The sequence below is a fragment of the Rhinolophus ferrumequinum genome, chromosome 23, assembly GCF_004115265.2.
Source record: "Rhinolophus ferrumequinum isolate MPI-CBG mRhiFer1 chromosome 23, mRhiFer1_v1.p, whole genome shotgun sequence".
Lineage (NCBI taxonomy): Eukaryota > Metazoa > Chordata > Mammalia > Chiroptera > Rhinolophidae > Rhinolophus > Rhinolophus ferrumequinum.
The window spans coordinates 22,179,403-22,196,312 of NC_046306.1; the positions used below are offsets into that span (position 1 = coordinate 22,179,403).

Genomic DNA, 16,910 nt, shown 5'->3' on the forward strand with positions numbered 1-16,910 from the left:
ACTGAGGCTTAGAGAGCTTTACCACCAAGGTCACTTTTCTAGTGTCAGCGCCAGAATTTGAACCAGCCCCATTTGGCTAGACTGTTTCTAGACTCTTGGCTGGACCTCCTTACTGGTCTCCCTCCCCGCTGCCACTGTTGCTTTCTTACAATCTCATCTCCTGTCATCTAAAAACATAATTCAGACTGTATTATTTCCTTACTCTTAAAATAAAATCCACACACCTCACATTGGTGTACAAGGCTCTGCATGCTTGGTCCTAGAGGCCAAGTCCGGTCATCCTCATCTCCTGTCTCTCCCCATGGCCCACTGAGCTCTAGCCACATTGGTCACCTTTCTATTCGTCAAATATGCCAAGCCTCTCCCTACCTGAGGGCCTTTCACCAACTGTTCCCTCTGCCTGGCAGACTGTGCCCCCCACCCCCACCCCACCCCTCTTCAGCCAGCTGTTAACTTGTGCCATTCCAGGGTCAGGGCACATGTTGACTTACTCTTGGGAGGGGTCTTCCCTGACCAATCAGCTCAGGGCCCACACTTGTCTCCACCCTTAACCCCTGTCTCCACTCCACCCCATACCCCATCCCCTGCCTCTTCACCCGGGATCCAACCAAGATTCAAACTTTGCAGTTAGTTATTTCTCTATAGTCTCATGATTTAGAACAGTCAAATTAATGACTGGATCTTTTGAAGAGTTCAGGTCAGATCCAGGTTATGACCAGATCCAGGTCAAGCATTTGGGGGGAGAACACGACATAGGTGATGCTGTGTCCTCTTGTTGCACCCCTTCAGGAGGTGAGCACATTGTGTCAGGTGCCCCCACTTTGCTGCATTTGATCACTTGGTAGGGGCATGTCTACCAGATCTCTCCATTGTGCAGGTACATGTTCCCTTCTATCATTAATAAGTAATTTGTAGGGATAAATGGGTTTTTAAATGCTTTGAGATGCTTGAATAGCATCTGCTCTGGTCACACTAAGATCCTGTTATTCCTAATAATAACTCCCTGGTTCCCATGGCTAGGTCCCCACATGTGAAGCAGGCTCGTTTCATACAGGAAGCTGCCTGGAGGGGTTGCTACTTAAGAAGCACCATTGAGCAAATGCCCCGCCAATTGTTCACTTACAAAAGCAACCATGGTTTTCAGAGCCTGGAAGGGACATGAAGGTAGAACTGCCCCCTTAAGCAGATGGGAGCCGCTTTCTCTGCCATGATCCCCCACCAGACGGGGATACATCATTGGGAGAATTTGTGGTAAAAAAAACTAGGCTATGCCATTCCTTGTTAGGACCAGTGCTGTGGCCACTTTAAGGATCCAGGGAGTTGTCCAGAGGTACAAAGACACTGAAAGCAACCTGCACAAGGTTACTCAAGGAGTGGCAGCTCCTGCAGGAGATTTCTGCAGGCTTCAGCACACATAAAACTTGCCTAATTCCCGGTGCCGCTCAACAGCCAGCTTCTCCAGGGCTCCCAACTGCTTTCTGTGGGTGGAGCGGGGCTGGGACTGTTTTATCTCAGGGATGGTAAATGAGTTCACATTTCATGCTTAGAGAAAATCACTGCTCTGCCCTCTTGGGCGGTACTATCTCTTTTATTAGTCAGAAAAGAAGTGGGTTATCTGGGTTCAATTCCACCTTTGAACTTCAGTTGGATTTGGCTTTATATTTCAAGCCCAGATGTCCAGCACCGCTGTGAAATAGTGACTCCGGCCAGGAGAAGTCAAAGGTCCCTAGAAATGTGGTGGGAAGAGATGGGAAATCCTAGGCCAGAATTATCTCCTTTCAGCGTGAGGAAGGACAGTTCCCGTCTTGGAAATGTCCACATTTCCCTGGATGTACTGAGGAGTTGTGGCCACTAATTCTAAAAATCATTATTAGGCAACAACATGTGTGGACTTTCAGATAATGAAGCCTCCAAACTGTCCCCCACCCCCAAAGGATGCAAAGTAAAGATCTCACAGGGAAAACTGGGAAGAGTAAATTGGTTTGAAAACACATTTGATTTCTGGGACAAAAGGTGCTAATGAATAACATGCTTAGAGCCTCTTGTAAAAAGAAAGTGTGAGTTGTATATTGACAGTAAAATCTTCAGCATGTGCGGAAGAAGTCTGTGTGCCATTAATTTGATGTGTTGTCATCTTTTCATTTTTCTAATGGGTGAATAGACTTCGCTCTGAATCTGTGGTGGTGTACTTCCAACTCGCACCTGTAGAGGGAGCCTTGTTTATCTCGGGTTGCTCACAATGCAAAGCTTTCAGTGTAAGAAAGAAAAAGGCTTTTTACAGAAAAAAAGTTGGAGGGTTAAAGGCAGTCTGTTTCAAAATTGCTAACAATCGCGGTGGCTGTCTCGTTTTCTCTTCTTTGCTGGTTCCACTGTGAATGAGTTGTAAAGTCAGTAGAAATTGCCTTGCCTCTTCGGATGCGACCAGAGGAAACTGGCGGTGGAATCGTTGTTGGGTTTTGTTTTGTTTTTTGGCCATTTCCTCACGAGAGGAGCTCCCCCATTCCTGTCAAAGCACAAGCTTTTTCTGAAGGCTGATCTGTTAGAACAGAGGGTGTGAGTTTGGGGAGGGCAGCATCTGCCCCCTGACCCATCTTATCTGTCGGGCTCTAATTCTGCTGTTTGGGGACAAGCGTGTTGTTTCAGGCTGAATCTGAGGTTGCCGGTAGGTCCAGGGGCCACACCCTCACCCCGCGACGCCCCAGGCCGCCTTCTCCAGCACCCCAGGAGGACGAGGTCTGTCTGCGCCCAGAACGGCGTCTCTGATCCGAGTGGGTCTTATCCCTCCGGCGATGCTGTCTCCCCGCAGACAGTGCGCGCCCAGGTCGCTGGGATAGAGCTGTATTGATATTATCCTATTACTTTACAACTGTAGCTCGCGCGCCTTAAGGAGCCCGCACGGCGTCGTCCAGAGGGGCACAATGACCCACCGGAGGGAGCTGGGAGCGAGCGGGCGGCAGGCGCTCCGTATAGCTGAAATGTTTGGGTCGGTCAGGTGAGCCCAGCCTGGACTGTTAGGCGCCCGCCTGGGGGAAGGAGGGGTACGGAGGTGGGTGTAAACTAAGTGGTGGGAAAGAGACAAAGGAAGAGTGAAGAGGCGAGGTGGTGCGGAATAGGAGGGGGAGGGGAGGAGAGGGGGCAGCGGGTGGGCAGCGCGAGGAGGAGCCCGAGCTTGAACTTGATCAAGAAAAGGGGGGGCCCTGAGGTTGTGGTAGGGGGCTAGCAGAAAGCCGGCCACGTGCCTGGCTTTTCCAGACCCGAGTCTCTCTCCGACCGCGCGGGGGGCCAGCAGCCCCGCCCAGCGAGGACCGTGTCCCCGGGGAACCTGGAGACGCGCGGGGGTCGAGGGCCTCCCGAAGGCCCCGGGGCGCCGAGAGTTCCTAAAGGTGTCTGAGTCACTTTCTTTGGGCCAAGTCTCTCCTCTCCTACCTAAACGCGGAGAGCCGGTTGTGTGCCCTCCAGCCCCCATCTCCACTCCCGTACCCGAAGGCTGAGGCCTCCGGGAGCGAGGGGCGGGCACAGACCCCACTGCCTTCTTTCCCGGGCTCAGCCCCCGGCTAGGATCTTCCTTGAAGCGCTTCCCCCTTAAGAGCACTCTCCCCCCGAAGCGCAAGGCGGCGCGTCCAGTGCGCCCTCATCCCTCCCCCCCTACCTGGCCCAGCACCCCCTCCTTCCTCCTCCTTTCCCCCCGCCAGCCTCTCCCTCCTTTCTCCTCTCTCAGGGTGCCTCCTTTTCCTCTCTTCCCCCTCCCCCCGTGCCCACTCCTCCCTCTCGTCCGCCCCTCCACCTCCTCCTCCTGCTGCTCCTCCTACTCCCCCCAGCGTGCGCTCTCCCAGCGCTCCCTTCCCCCGGCTCCCGCCCCGTGCCCGGTCCCGCCCCCCTCCCCCGCCTCCCCGTGCCCGGTGTCCCCCCTCCCCCTTCTTCCCTCCCGGCCGCGGCGCCGCCGCTACCGCCGCCACTCGCCTCGGCCCTCCCCCTGGCCACCCCCGCCCCCGAGCCGGGCAGTGACGCGCCGCGGCGGTGCCAGCCCCTCTCCCCCGGCGGCCGCGGCGGCGGCAGCAGCGGCAGCAGCTGGAGCGGTGGGGCTGTCACAACCGCTCATCCCGTTCACTCGCCTAGCCCGACCGCCAGTCTCCGCCTCGCCTCCTGCCCAGGTACGGAGTCCAGCCCGGATCCCCGAGATCCGGCCGTTTCCGGGCCCCGGGCCGCTGACCCCCTTCTCCCGCCGCTGCCGCTGGCCGTTGAGCTGCGGTTAGGGGGGCGGGGGACTGGGGGGTTCCGGGGAGGGGGACGCGGGGGAGCTTCCTGCGCCAGGGTTGGGAAGGGGGACGCAGGGAAGCGGCTGCGCCCTGGGCGGAGTGGGTTGGGGCGGGGGGGCGGGTGAGTGTTACCGAATGGGGGGGTGTGAAGGCTGTACTCTGGGGGCCTCGAGGTGCCCAAGTGGTGTGCCTAGCTCGAAGTGCCGGGGCCACCGGGCGCACCCCACTCCCGGGCCGCGCGCGCCGCTGGTCCTTGGGGGCGGTGATTGTGTGCGCCGCGCCGCGGTATTGTGCCGCGGCCACACCGTTTGCAGCGAACTGGGCACAGTGTCCCGGGGAGGAAGACGTTCTCAGGCGCCCGAGTGGAGGCCGGGCTCGCGTTGCCGCCACCGCGGCCGCCGCGAGAAGGGAAGTGGAATGTATTTGGGGATGTGAGGACGGGAAGCGTTGAGTGGCAGGGAGGGGCTCCCAGCCTGGGCGCGGGGAGTTGAGACGAGGTTTGCAGAGTTGAGCCCACTTCGGCAGGCCCCTGTCCCTGCCCGGCGCGAGTAGACCCGGTGCCCCTCTCAGGTGTACCGTGGGAGCGGAAGCCGGGAGCGTCGGCGGCCCTTGGGGGAAGGGGCAATTCCTTAAAGAAGGGGACACAGGGGGCGGGGTAAACTGTGTCCGGAGGGAGGGCGCACGCCTGGGTTAAGTTGGATTTACGCCGCCTCTCGCGGCTCTCCACCTAGTCCTCCAGGGCCCCACACTTTGTCCGGGAGGCGGGGTGGGGAGTGCCATCCGCATTTTTATTCCAGCCACTCGGGTTCAGAAATGAGCCCCTCTACTCCCACCTGGAGCTGTGTATGCCTGAGTCCGGTTGCCTCTACCGGGCGACGCTTCCTAGGAGAAGTTCTCATTAAGCCTCGCTAATTAGCATTATTCCTGGAGAAAGGTTAAGGTTAGACCGTCCTTTTCCTTCTCGGGAGGCCCACCCCCCTCCCCCCATTCTTTTCTCCCTCCCCCCTCCCCAAGAGCACAAAAGCACAAAAAGAAAGTGTGAAGAGGCGCAGATCAATGGAGAAGCCACAAACCCATTAATTCAAATGGAACCTTTTTCCCCCCCTCTAAAACATTGATTTTTCTTTCTGTCTGCTCTGAGGGGAGATTAATAACCTCCTGATTTCACCTGAAATGGTGTTTGGACTCTGTGATTTCCTCCTCTTTCTGAGAAGGATCGTGGCTTGAAATAGATTCTCCCTTGAGATAAAGCCCTACTTATCCCAGAATCAGCTGGAAACCCCAGCCTGGGTCCCCTCCACCCCCACCAGGTGGGGCTTGTGACGGGGAGAGGTGTGGAGGGGGCTCTCACTGCTCCGGGAGAGCCATCTGTGTGATGGGAGCAGGGGCCCCGTGTTCCCTCCTGTTTCTGGGCTGTGGGTTGCTGTGGGGGAAAGGCCTGTTTATGGCCCAGGCCTGATGGTAGTTTAATCCCCCAGGTAGTAAATTACCCCTTCATTGGAAAACCATTAGGGCCTAAATGTGTCCTTGAATAATATCAAGCTCCTGTCTAATCCCAGCTCAAGCTGGGCTTGTTTTACAGAGTAGGGTTTTAAGACAGCATCTCCTCCCACACCCACTGCACCTCGGCTGGGTGATAGCCCCATTCAGCACCTTCATGCTGAAGCTGGGAGCAGAGCACCCCAGGACCTTTCTGTCAGCTGAGAAAACTGACTGACTTTGGGGAACTTATCTGGTCTGGGTCACCCTGGGGCCATGTGGAGCTGGACTGCCCCTGTGTTGCTCAAGAACTTTTTTGTCTTGTCTGGGTCCTTTTCTTGGAAGGAAACTCCTGCAGGGCATTAGGTCAGAGTGGTTCCTCTCTAGCCCTCCTTTTGGCTGGGAGGACCCTGTCTGCTAAAGCCCATCTCTCTAGCCTCCTTTTCAAGAGACCCCTGTTAATGGCAGGGCCTGTGGGGTATCAATGTGGCCCTCTTGGTGAGGAGTGCTGGGAAAACAGCCAGTTGCTTTTGCTTAGGAAACAAAAGCCCATTTTGCCCTCCATACTCTAGTAAGAAGGTGTTGAAAATACTCCCAGCATCCAGGCGTCCATGACAACAAGGACACCAGGGCATCCTCGTGTGTATGTGAATATGTTTCTGACAGGCCCAGTGTGTGTGAGAGAGAATACCTAAAATGTGGTAGGTGATTGGCTATGTGTCAGCCCTCCCCACTTCACATTTCCCAGAAGAGCTTGTGCTTGTATGACTGACTAGTAAGCAGAGGAGGTATGGTAGCAGGAAGGAGTGGAATTGTGCAGGGTGTGTCCCTGGGAGGCGGCCTCCTCCCCTGGTGGCCAGATGGGCTTGGGGTGAAGCATGAAGCAGCAGCCTGGGGACCCCACAACTCCCAGGAGCCGTGTCTCAGACCACCCTAAGATTTCATTTGTGCAGTCCCTTCACAACAGGGATTTGAACCCTGCTTGCTTTAGATCTTGGGGGGTTTTCATCTTCTGTTAATAAGCCATCTGATGAACTGAAGTGGTTAAGTTGGGGTCACATGCGGTTCAGTACCTTCTTGGCATGCTCAGAAGGCTGTGTGTATAATGCTCGCTGACATGGAGACAAGGGGAGGAATTGCCTCGCACTGAAGAATTTCCAGGGCCTGGAAGGGCTTGTAGGTGTTCCAGAAGGAGGTGCTCCCTTTCTGCATCTTGGTGCCTGCCTTCTTGAGGTAGAGCTGGTGCTGGGGCAACTTTCTAGCCTGGTGATCTTTCTAGCAGGAGCTTCAGCCTCTCATCAAATAGATGCACAAGGGCTGGACAGAGAGGGGTCTGTTTCCTGCCCATCCCAGAATACCCCCCCCACCCCCCCACCCCCGCACGTCCCTCCCCCCTCCCCAACACATACCCAAGGCTCCTGGTCAGGGCTTATGGCTTACAATTGCACTAAATTCTCAGCAAATCCTCCCCCTTTTCTTCCTCAAAGCAAGTGGTAGAGATAGAGTTACAGCTCTGGGGAAAGGCCTGGAAAATGTTGTGTGAGGCACGCCCCAGGTTCCCTGTCCTGGAGGATGCAAATGGCTCAACTTCAGAGGCACCAGGAACCCAGTTCCCGAGAAATTGACCCTAGTTGTAAAATAATCAGGTTACTGATAGCACCTGCCCGTAGTTACACACCATGGATACAGGTGTGTTTCCACTGTTTCCCCTCTGGTCTCCCGTTTTTTCCTCCTCCTGGGCTGGGCAGTGGTTGGTGTTTACCTGCAGAGGAGGAAGGGCCTCAGAACCTGAGTGGAGAGAAACTGAACCTGCCCATGAATTTTGGACTGCAGATAAGAGCAGGGAGGGTTTAGGCTCCTCTCTTTCTGCCCAGGTTGGGGTGTGTCCCAGGGGCTGGTTGGGTGCTACCCGCCTTCCCCCTCCCACTCTTGAGTTCCCTTTTCAGAAGGGCAGGTGGCTCTATCTACCATGTTTCCCCGAAAATAAGACCTAGCAGGACCATCAGCTTTAATGCGTCTTTTGGAGCAAAAATTAATGTAAGACCTGATTTTATGTAAGACCGGGTCTTGCAGTAAAATAAGACCGGGTCTTATATTAATTTTTGCTCCAAAAGACGCATTAGAGCTGATGGTCCGGCGAGGTCCTATTTTCAGGGAAACTCGGTATCACCTGTGAACCACGATGGCTCAGGTCCTTTGGTGCCGAATAAATGATGGACTTTACTGACATGTGGGCTGCAGGCTTCAAGGTATCCGAGGGCAGAGGTAAGAGGAGCCAGGGGCCGCTGGCTGGCCAGTCACGTGGGATCTGGAGGGAGGGGGCCCAGAAGTAATGGATTGTACACACTTTTATTTTCTGATGAAAGTTTCATTGCAGTTTGTTTACAGAAAGAAATTAGTAGGCCAAATTCCCTTGAGATTCCAGGAGGGAAAAGCAGGAGTGTCTGACTTATGACTTAGGATCTCTGTGTGAGTCGGGGGAGTATCCTAGGTGGATGCATAGGCCTGAGGCCCTGCCACTCGCAGACCTGCACTGGCTGCCTCCTGCAGGTCTCTCCGGACTTGGGTGTATTTCCCCCTCTGCACAGTTGTTGATGGGCTCTGAACTGTGTGTGCTGGTAATTGCCTGTGTAATTAGCCCGCTCCTGGAGCCGTGCCTTGGTGTGAGTGGGTGCAGTTACAGTCTACCCTCTGCAGCTGGGGGCTCTACTGCAGCAGGTGAGTTGCAAAGGGTTCTTAAGAAGGCTTCACTCCCATATCAACCCTGGAAGTGAAGGTGTGGAAACTGAGTTTGATTAGAAATTTGTGTTTCTTTCCAGTTAGGTTTAATGGACTTGGCTCATTTAAAAACACTGCTGTAGCAATCGTGTCAAAATTTTAGAATCACCGCTCACAAAACGGACCCGTGGCAAAACCCTGGGGGCCGTGGGAAAACTTGCTGGGGAGAGGGAGAGCATCAGTAGGTAACTGGGGAGGGGGTTCGACAGCCCCTTCTCTCTCCACGCTTATAGTGGGTCAGGATTTTCTCTGGTCTCTTTCTCTAAATAACAAGGTCCTGGAGGAAAGGAACCCTGCCGTAGTCATCTATGTCCCTAGTGCAACGCCAGCACATAGTATATGCTCAATAAATGTATATCGACACATTGAAGAGAGCTTGTGAGCACTTGGGGGGGTGGGTGTAAATAGCTTCGTCTCCCGTGAGTTCCCTTTGGGTCTCATATTGAGGCACTTTGTTGTTAAGGACTCTGGTTCTTTTGCTTGAAGGGAGGAAGTATGGTGAGGCAGCCTCTTGGTGTGGTGGCGCTCTGGGCTCTGGGCAGACTGCCTGGGTTCTGATCCCAGCTCTGCCACTCGCTAAGGTGCCTGCGGGCAGCTGGGCAGGTACCAGATCTGGAGATAGGTCTGACATGGGTGCCTGCTTTGCGGAGGGGTGGGTGGGGGCTGTTGCAAGGAAATCTCCTAAGACCCTTGCCCTAAAGGCCCTTGTGTGTGGGCACTGGGTGCTCTTCATTATCAGGTGATTGCAATGTCAGGGTAAAATTTAGCCCACCTCTTACCAATTGGACCTGTCAGAGCAGGGAGGGGTGGCGGGGGGTCATTTTGGTGGACAGTTAAGTGATCTGAGCCAAAGAAACTCAAGGCTTTACGTGGGATGGCTGGAAGCTATCGGAGGGAGACCTTGCTAGGCAGCTCACTGCTGCTGGCCTGCCTGCCAGCCAGGGTCCGGGTTTCATATGGTCTCCATAATGGGACTGAGTCCTTAATTGTCAAACTAATGCCACATCGTCATTAAACACCAGTGTCATGCCAGCCAATTCAGTGAGTCTCCCTGGCCTTGTCGGGGGTCCAGGGAACATACAGCCTGGTCCCCACTCTTGGAAGGACTTAAGGTTTTCTGGGAAAAGACAGGGCAGAGACCCATAGTGTGTTGACATGCTACAACTGAGGGTTGTGTGCCTGAAAACTGCCAGGGTTAATGGTACAGGCAGATTGTATAAGAGGAATGGTGGAGACTGAGCTGGAGTTGGTGGAGAAGGGGGTATGTGTATTTGGAATTTGGGTCATGGAGCACCGCAGTAGTGTGGGCATTCCAGGTGAGGGGGAAAGATGAGCAGGGTGTGTCTGGGCCCTTAGGACTGTACACATCTGGCTCTGCACTTGTTAGCTCATGACCTTGGGCAAGTGCCTTAACCCCTTGGAGCCTCAGTTTCCTCATCTGTAGAGTGGGGCTGATAACTGTAGCTGCCTGGTGGGCTTGTGGTAAGGGTGAGATGAGATGAGCCAAGGCAGCACTTGGTGTCTGATAAACTTTGGCTTCTGTTACTGTTTTAAACTTGGCCGGCTGAGGCTATAGTGTAGGAGTCTTTAGTGCTGCACCTAGCAGCTCTGACTTTTTTCTGCTCCTCAGTGAGAACCCTGTGTGTTTAGTGGAACAATCCATGAGCTTTCTCTGAGCCAGAGACATCCCTGCCCCAGGTTATGTGCACCTTGGGAGGAGACATTCCTGGTGGCTACATGTCCCTTAGCTCACCCACCCCAACCACAGCGGCCTGGCTGCTCAAACCCACCGGCATGTGCTGGTGCCCGGAACGCTCCCCATGGGGACCCCCACACAGCTACCTTCCTCACTTCCTGTGGGCTTCTGCCCCATGTTCCCTGACCAGTGAGGCCCTCCTTAGCCACCTGGGCAAACAGTCCTTCCGGTCCCTCTCCTCTCTTATTAGGCTTTGTTTTCCTTTGTATCCGTCATCACCACCAACATTATGCGTTTTTCCTGCTGATTGTCCATCTTCCCCACTGTGAAGTGGGCAGTAAGGCCAGGATTCTGCCCTGTCCACACCTGAATTTTCCAGCACCTGGAAAGGTGCTTGGCTCATAGTAGATATTCAGTAAATACTTGTTGAATGAATGGATTGCGTATTTTCAGTAGGTGGTGCTTCCACCTGTTAATAGAATGCTCAGTCTTTTCAGTCTGTTTCAACAATACGCAAGAGCCAGGAAAAGGGCCTTCCTACTTCAGCCATGACTTCGGGTTATACCCTGACCAGTGTCCCTTGGGCAGCCAGGAAGGAGCAAGGGGCCTAAGCAAGGATGCCCCTGGTCCTGGCTTCCGGAGCCGACATGGTCTCTGTTCCTCCAAGGTCCTTCTCCCCCACCTGCCAGCCTCCCTGCTCACTCTGGGGGTCTATGCAGTTGGCATAGGGGAGATTTTTGTTGTCCCTTTGGACCTTTTGTGCAGAGAGCCTTTTGAATGTGTGTCCCTCTGGGTGTGAGAACACTGAGTGAGTGTGAGTGAGCGTGTTTTCACCCAAGGAAGAGTGTGGGTGGCTGTGCTTGTGTGTAAGGAGCAGGGTGGCCTGTGGGAGGGAGGCAGAGTGAGTGCGTGTGTGCGTGTGTGGGGAGAGGGCATGAAGACCCGTGGTCTCCGTCCCCTGAGGCTCTGAGTGTGCCTTGTGGGGACCCTTGAGCTGGGCAAAGCTGGCATCCTGGCCCAGCTCAAGTCCTCCGGATTCTGCCGCAGAGGGTACACACTTGTGCTGCACAGAAGCTGTAAATTCCAGGAAACTCCTTGCCAGCCCTGCATGGTGGGGGAGGGAGTGGAGGCTAAGCCATGGCTGGTTCCCCAGCACTTGGAGAGCAGATGTGTCTGCCTCAGGGACAGCAACAGAATAAAGTTCAAACTGAAGTATGTTTGCTCACTATAAAAGAGACGTCTGTAAGGGGGCCCTGGAGTGGGGGCTTTGGTGGTGGGGGTGCTCTGCCAGAGGTCCTTACTGGGGGCCCACAGAGGCCATTGTTTCTTGCTGGAGGGGACAGGGGAGGGGGCAAAGTCAGAGATCCAGCGTGTGGGAGCTGCTGGGTCATCTTTCTTGCGTTTTACAGCCAGCTCCCAAACAGTTGCTTGCTGCTCCTGAAAGAGGCTGGGCCAGAAGGAGGTGGGGTCCCTTCCCGCTGGAGGGCTGGATTGAAGGGGCCCCGCCCCGGGGGTTCCCGGATGACTGGCCAAGGGCTCCCTGACTGAAGCCAGCATGGGGAGAGGAGGCAGGCGTGGTCCTCTCCAGCAGGCCCTCCGGCTGTTTGGAAGGCCCTGGTGGCCCCCCAGGCCCTTGAGCCGAACCCCCTTTGCGGTCTGATCTGAACCCTCTTCTGCCCCACCCCCTTCCTTCTCTACACTTCTGGGGCTGGCCTTTTCAGCTCTGGAAGCTGCCCAAGAGCATATCTTTGAAGCACAGCAAAGGTTAGGAAGGAGGAAGACAGAAATGTCCTCTGGGCTGGGGGAGTGGAGAAAGGAATTCCATGCATGCTCCACGGGAGTCAGGGCCGCAGGCCTGTGGGGCGATCGGCTTGGCCCCGGAGGTGCTGGGCATGTCCTGCTCCCCACTCTGGCCTCCTGGCCCTGTGTGCAGTGAGCCCTCTTCCCTGGGCTGTGGGCAGGGAGCGGGGAGCTGTGGCCCTTGTTTACAGCGCTTGTTTCAACCTTGGCTCACAAGGGTAAGAGCCAGGCCCTGCCATCCGCCCCTGCAGGATGTGAGACCTCGTAATTGTGTTCAATTACAGAGCGCCGGCCCTCAGCCCTGGCTTCCGACAGGAACCAGAGCCTGAGCCACTTCCACAGGGGGCAAGGCAGCAACCCAGCCCCCTCTGCAAGTTTCGGGGGCTCCCTGTGGCCTTTGGGGCACTTCCAAATGCCCATGGGCCCTGGGGTTCACTCACAAGGCTGCCTGGGGGCTGCCAAGAGCCTCTCCCTGTTGAAAGCCCACCTTCTTTGTCCCTGATCAGGATGAAACTTCTGTGAGCAGTGAAGATTTTGATATGAACGACTCCACATGGATGTCAGCTGACCCACACCTGGCCTCCAGCCTGAGTCCCAGCCAGGACGAGAGGATGCGGAGCCCGCAGAATCTCCACAGCCAAGAGGATGGTGAGTATCCTTGGGTGGCTGGTGGGGGAGGGGCTGCGCCAGACACCAGGGGCCTAGGAATCCAACGTGGGGGAATCTGGGCCAGGCTTACAGCTGCCCCCCAGCCTCTCTATGGGCCCCACGGCTTAGCTCCTGGTTTTGGGGAAGCCAAGTCATTCCTCCCAAAGATAAGGTGGATGGAGCGCTCAGGGAATGGCAGCCTGACAGGCGTCATGCTGGTTAATGTGCCCTGAGCCTCATGGTCTGGTGATGCGGATTCAAAGTTACCAGGATTCGGTCTGGGAAGGTTAACAGTGTGCCTGACCTGGGACAGTACAGCTGCCCAGCAGTGAAAACAAAAGCAGGGCTTCTGCAGCACAGATGTGAGGCTATGGGACAGGGTCCCTGCCTGTCACCTGGTGAGTGAGCAGGCAGTGTGCTTGTGCGTGTGTCTGCCCCCAGCCCCTTGGGGTGATACATGGCCCGGGCTGAGGAACTGTCTGGCCTCTTCCTACACTGGCCCCCACCGCCCTCCAGGGCCTGCCAGGCAGCATCCTCCGGCCTTCCTGGGAACAGAGACTTCCTTTTTGGGGTGGGAGAGTTGGCGTCAGGAGTCAGATGCCAGAGGTCTGCCCCAGAGCCCCCGCGTGGAGGCCCGGAATACTGGGCTTGGGGCTCCAGCGCCTGCCTCCGTTAGGTGCAGTTATGGGCCTGGGGTGGCACCTATGGTCAGAGGTCCCGGCAAGGCTCTGTTTTCTGGGGAGGAGGTGACTGGGAGTAGAGGATGGGCCAAGCCAGGCGTCAAGAGAACTGGGGTGTAGAGCTGGCAATTAGAAGGGGTCAAAGGTTAGGGCCTGGAATGTGAGAGGGAGGTGAGGGTTAAAAAGGGGTGTAATGTTAACTCTGTGAAATGGGTTAGCCTTAAAGAGTAAATAAGGGGTAGGAGCCTTGCAGTTTGGGTCAAAGTTCATCTCCATGGCAGAGCCCTCGAGCCACTGCCCTTGCAGGCCTGAATCTGGCTTTGTCTGGGAGGAGACCGAGCCTCGAGGCAGCTGGGGTGGCTGGGCCAGGGGCTGGGGAGCCCAGGGGGTGGTTCTTCAAGGAGTGGGGTGTGAGGCTGCCGGGAAAGAAAAGGCTTTTGTGCCTTGCTGCCTCGTGAGGCCGGACCCCCTTGTGCTGCGAGCTTCCAGTGTTCCCACGGGGCGGGGACCTGGGGCCGCAGCGGCCGCGTGCTGCTGGGGGCGCTGTGGCTGGGACGTGCCCAGCAGCTGACCCCTCATCTGAGCCGGCTGAGGGCCACACCCAGGGCTACACCAAGGGCTGGGCCAGCGAGCCCAGCCGAGAGTGTTGACTACACCTTCCCACGAAGGATCCAGAACATTTTTTTAGAAAAACCCAGAGGAGTAGGACTGAATGGGAACCATATTCCTCTAACTCATTCTCAAAAAAGGCTTGTGTTATTGTTGCTCGCAATCACTGTTTGGGGGTATGACCTCTGCCAGAGACACTTCCCGGGCACATTTGGTGATTCCAGGATCAGGTACCCAAGGAGGTGTTTCCATGGGGGTCATGGGGCTTCCGCAGCATCTTTGCCCTGCTGTCCAGCAGCCTGCTCGTCATGAAGATGAAGCTGAGAAAAGCACAGAGGCCGTGGGGCCAGCATGTCCTACAGCTGGTCCCACGGGAGCCGGTCCCAGTGGGGAGCCAGCCTGGGCGTAGGCACGCATCCCCCCACCCCCTGCTGCCCAGGCCCCTCCTGGCCCTGGGTGCTGGCACTGAGGCAGGCTGGCCTGCTGACAGGACAAGGGTGTTTATCAGGGCGGGCGGCCGGAGCTGGAGACAGGGAGGATGGTGTCGGCCATGATACCATCAACTTAATTATTTAATCAGAGGCTGTGTCTGGAGGCTGTGGGCTGATGTGCTGGCCGGAGGCCAACCTAGACCCAGTGCTGGGGGTCGCAGGCCTTGAGCACACCCAGCTGGCTGGCCTGGTCTCTGCTGCCCCTTCTGGTCCCAGCTCTGTTGATGACTGCCTCGTCTGACCAGAGCGGTGGGTTCCCAAAGGTTTTTGGCTGGGCACAGACCCAGCCTGGAGTCCTCGTCCAGCCCTCCAGCCCCCACAGTGGCACGCAGCCAGCTCCCTTCTCTGAAGGTGCTTACAGTGCAGACCCGGCTGGGATCCCATTCCCACCAGTGAGTCAGTGGGAGACCAGCAGGGGCTGTCGGGTGTTCTCATGTCCCCTGTTGGTAACGAAGGACTAGGTGCAGGCAGGTCAAGCCGGGGCTCTAGGTGGCCCTGCACTCTGCACCCAGCCACAGCCCTCCATGGTTTCCATCCCCTGCTCATGTGTCTTCATCCAGAAGCTTCCCCCAGGGTGGCTTAGTGTGTGGTGTCTGGCCCTCATTCCTCCGTGAAAGGGTCAAGCTGGAAAGATGATGGCTGAGGCCTCACTGTGAGCTGTGCGAGACGTGGACCACGCCGATCCTGCTTTCTGCTCTGTCCCAGTGACTAGCTGCGTGCCTGGCACATTAGAGAAGCCTGCTGAATATGTGTGGTCTGAATGAGTAGAGGAACAACTATTTATTGAGACCTGCCCCCTGAGCACACCTTCCACAGGGGGTATAAGTTTACCCCTTGTTGGGGACACCCCCAATTTGAGCACCTGGGTCTTTTCGCCAGAAAGTGTGGGTACTCCCAAGGCTGTGCTGCTGGTCAGTGATGCAGCCCAGAAGCATTTCAAGAAGCCAGGCAATTTGCACAGATTCACACCCGTTGGTGGGTGTGTTGGGGCTGCCTTCCTCCTCCTCCTCCTCCTCCCCCCCCCCCTTGTTTTAGCAAAGGCAATGAAGTCAGGGCCTTGGCAGGGCAGGTCCCAGGGCTGAGACCAGGAACAAGCATCCGCACCCGCTCGCCCTAACTTGTCTCCCAGGTTAACCAGCAGTGGGAGTGTGCTTGCCCTGAAACAAGCTTGTGCTTCCCCCCCAAGCCTGCCGCTGCCTGTGGAAGCTTCCCTTCACAGATCTCTTTGCTGATCCGTTCCCTAAATCATAGCCGTCGGTTAGGCAGGGAGCATCACTTGCAAGGCACTTCCTTGCTGCAGGCTGTAACTGCTGTGGGTCACACTTCCTTCTTGTTCCATGTCGCAGGAGGAAACTGAGGAGCGAATTTGGGCGATCTGGCCAGAGTCCGGATGGGTGCTGAGGCTGCCCTTTTCCTCTTTGGCAGATGTCAAGGCCGTGTGTGAGGTTCTAGGAACCAGGTCTCAATAAATAGCTGTTCCTCTTCCCCAGAAGGTAGACAGGATCCTGGGGACTAGAGGAGGCTTCCCCCACACACTCAGCGCACTCGCTTCTCAGGGGCCCAGTGATCCGTCCCTGCATGGCCTCCTGCTCACACACAGCCCAGCCCCCTGCAGACCCACCACTAAGGTGGCTGAGGCTTTGGGCTTTCTTTTGAATCCAGATGGCACGCTGGTCTCATCACACTTGCCTGGAAAAACACTCTGGTCCAAAAGGGCTGCCTTTTGGGGGTGGAGAGAGTCCACCTGGGGGAAGCCAACTGTTGAGACTTTGTCCAGAGACGCTGCAGTCTGGTGCTGCCTTGGGACTGAACAGCCTGTCAGTCTGTAATTATGCCCATCAGCAGATTATCTGATGCCCATCTCTTCCCAAGATACCATGAGCACCCTGAGAGCCGGGACCCCAGCACAGGGCCTGGCCCAGAGCAGGCGGGGGAAGGGGGAAGTGTCTCTTGAGTGAATGAAAAAGTGAAGGAGGACAGGCACACAGGCAGGTGAGCCAGCAGTCCTCCTGCTGCCAGATACACTGATAGGCCCGGGTCCAGGTCGTGTAGGCGGGGCAAGGCGAGGGCCCGTGCCTTCCATTTCCCCTTGATGTGCTTCACCAGGCCTCTTGCTCTGCCCCTTCCTGAACGGAAAATGTGAGGCCTGGCCTCCAAAAGGGATGCATGGGGGTGGAGAGCGGACATTACTCACCTCCCGGGCAGACAGGAAGCCAGCGCCAGGGAAGAGCTGAGGGTCCTGCTTCTGTCTTCCTGCAGGGTCATCAGGAGTTGCTGGGCAGGAGCTGTGTGGCGTCCTGGGGCATTTCAGGATCTCTTGTTTACCCCTCTCAGATGAGACCACTCCTCCAGCCTCGGGCCTCAGGACCCACTGGGCCTTGGGGCTTCCCCCCCCTTTTAGGGACACGGTACCAGCACTTCCTGCCTGCTGCCCCTCCAGTGCCCATCACCATGTCGTGAGGCTGAACAAAGG

The 16,910-nt window shown here is 56.4% G+C and overlaps 1 protein-coding gene across 7 annotated transcripts in view; it reads left to right on the forward strand.

Annotated features, from left to right (window-relative positions):
• The window catches only part of NOL4L (nucleolar protein 4 like), a 125,270-nt gene that overhangs the window by 84,245 nt on the left and 24,115 nt on the right, over positions 1 to 16,910 (forward strand). For 2 of the 7 annotated variants that reach the window (XM_033094632.1, XM_033094633.1), the window contains exon 5: positions 12,516 to 12,657. In XM_033094632.1, the coding sequence (XP_032950523.1) occupies positions 12,516 to 12,657 (142 nt within the window). Of the gene's footprint in view, positions 1 to 2,969; positions 2,993 to 3,937; positions 4,152 to 7,887; positions 8,001 to 11,792; positions 11,974 to 12,204; positions 12,228 to 12,515; positions 12,658 to 16,910 lie in introns of those variants that run through there. The other 5 variants (XM_033094638.1, XM_033094635.1, XM_033094637.1 and 2 more) reach the window with 5 other exon arrangements.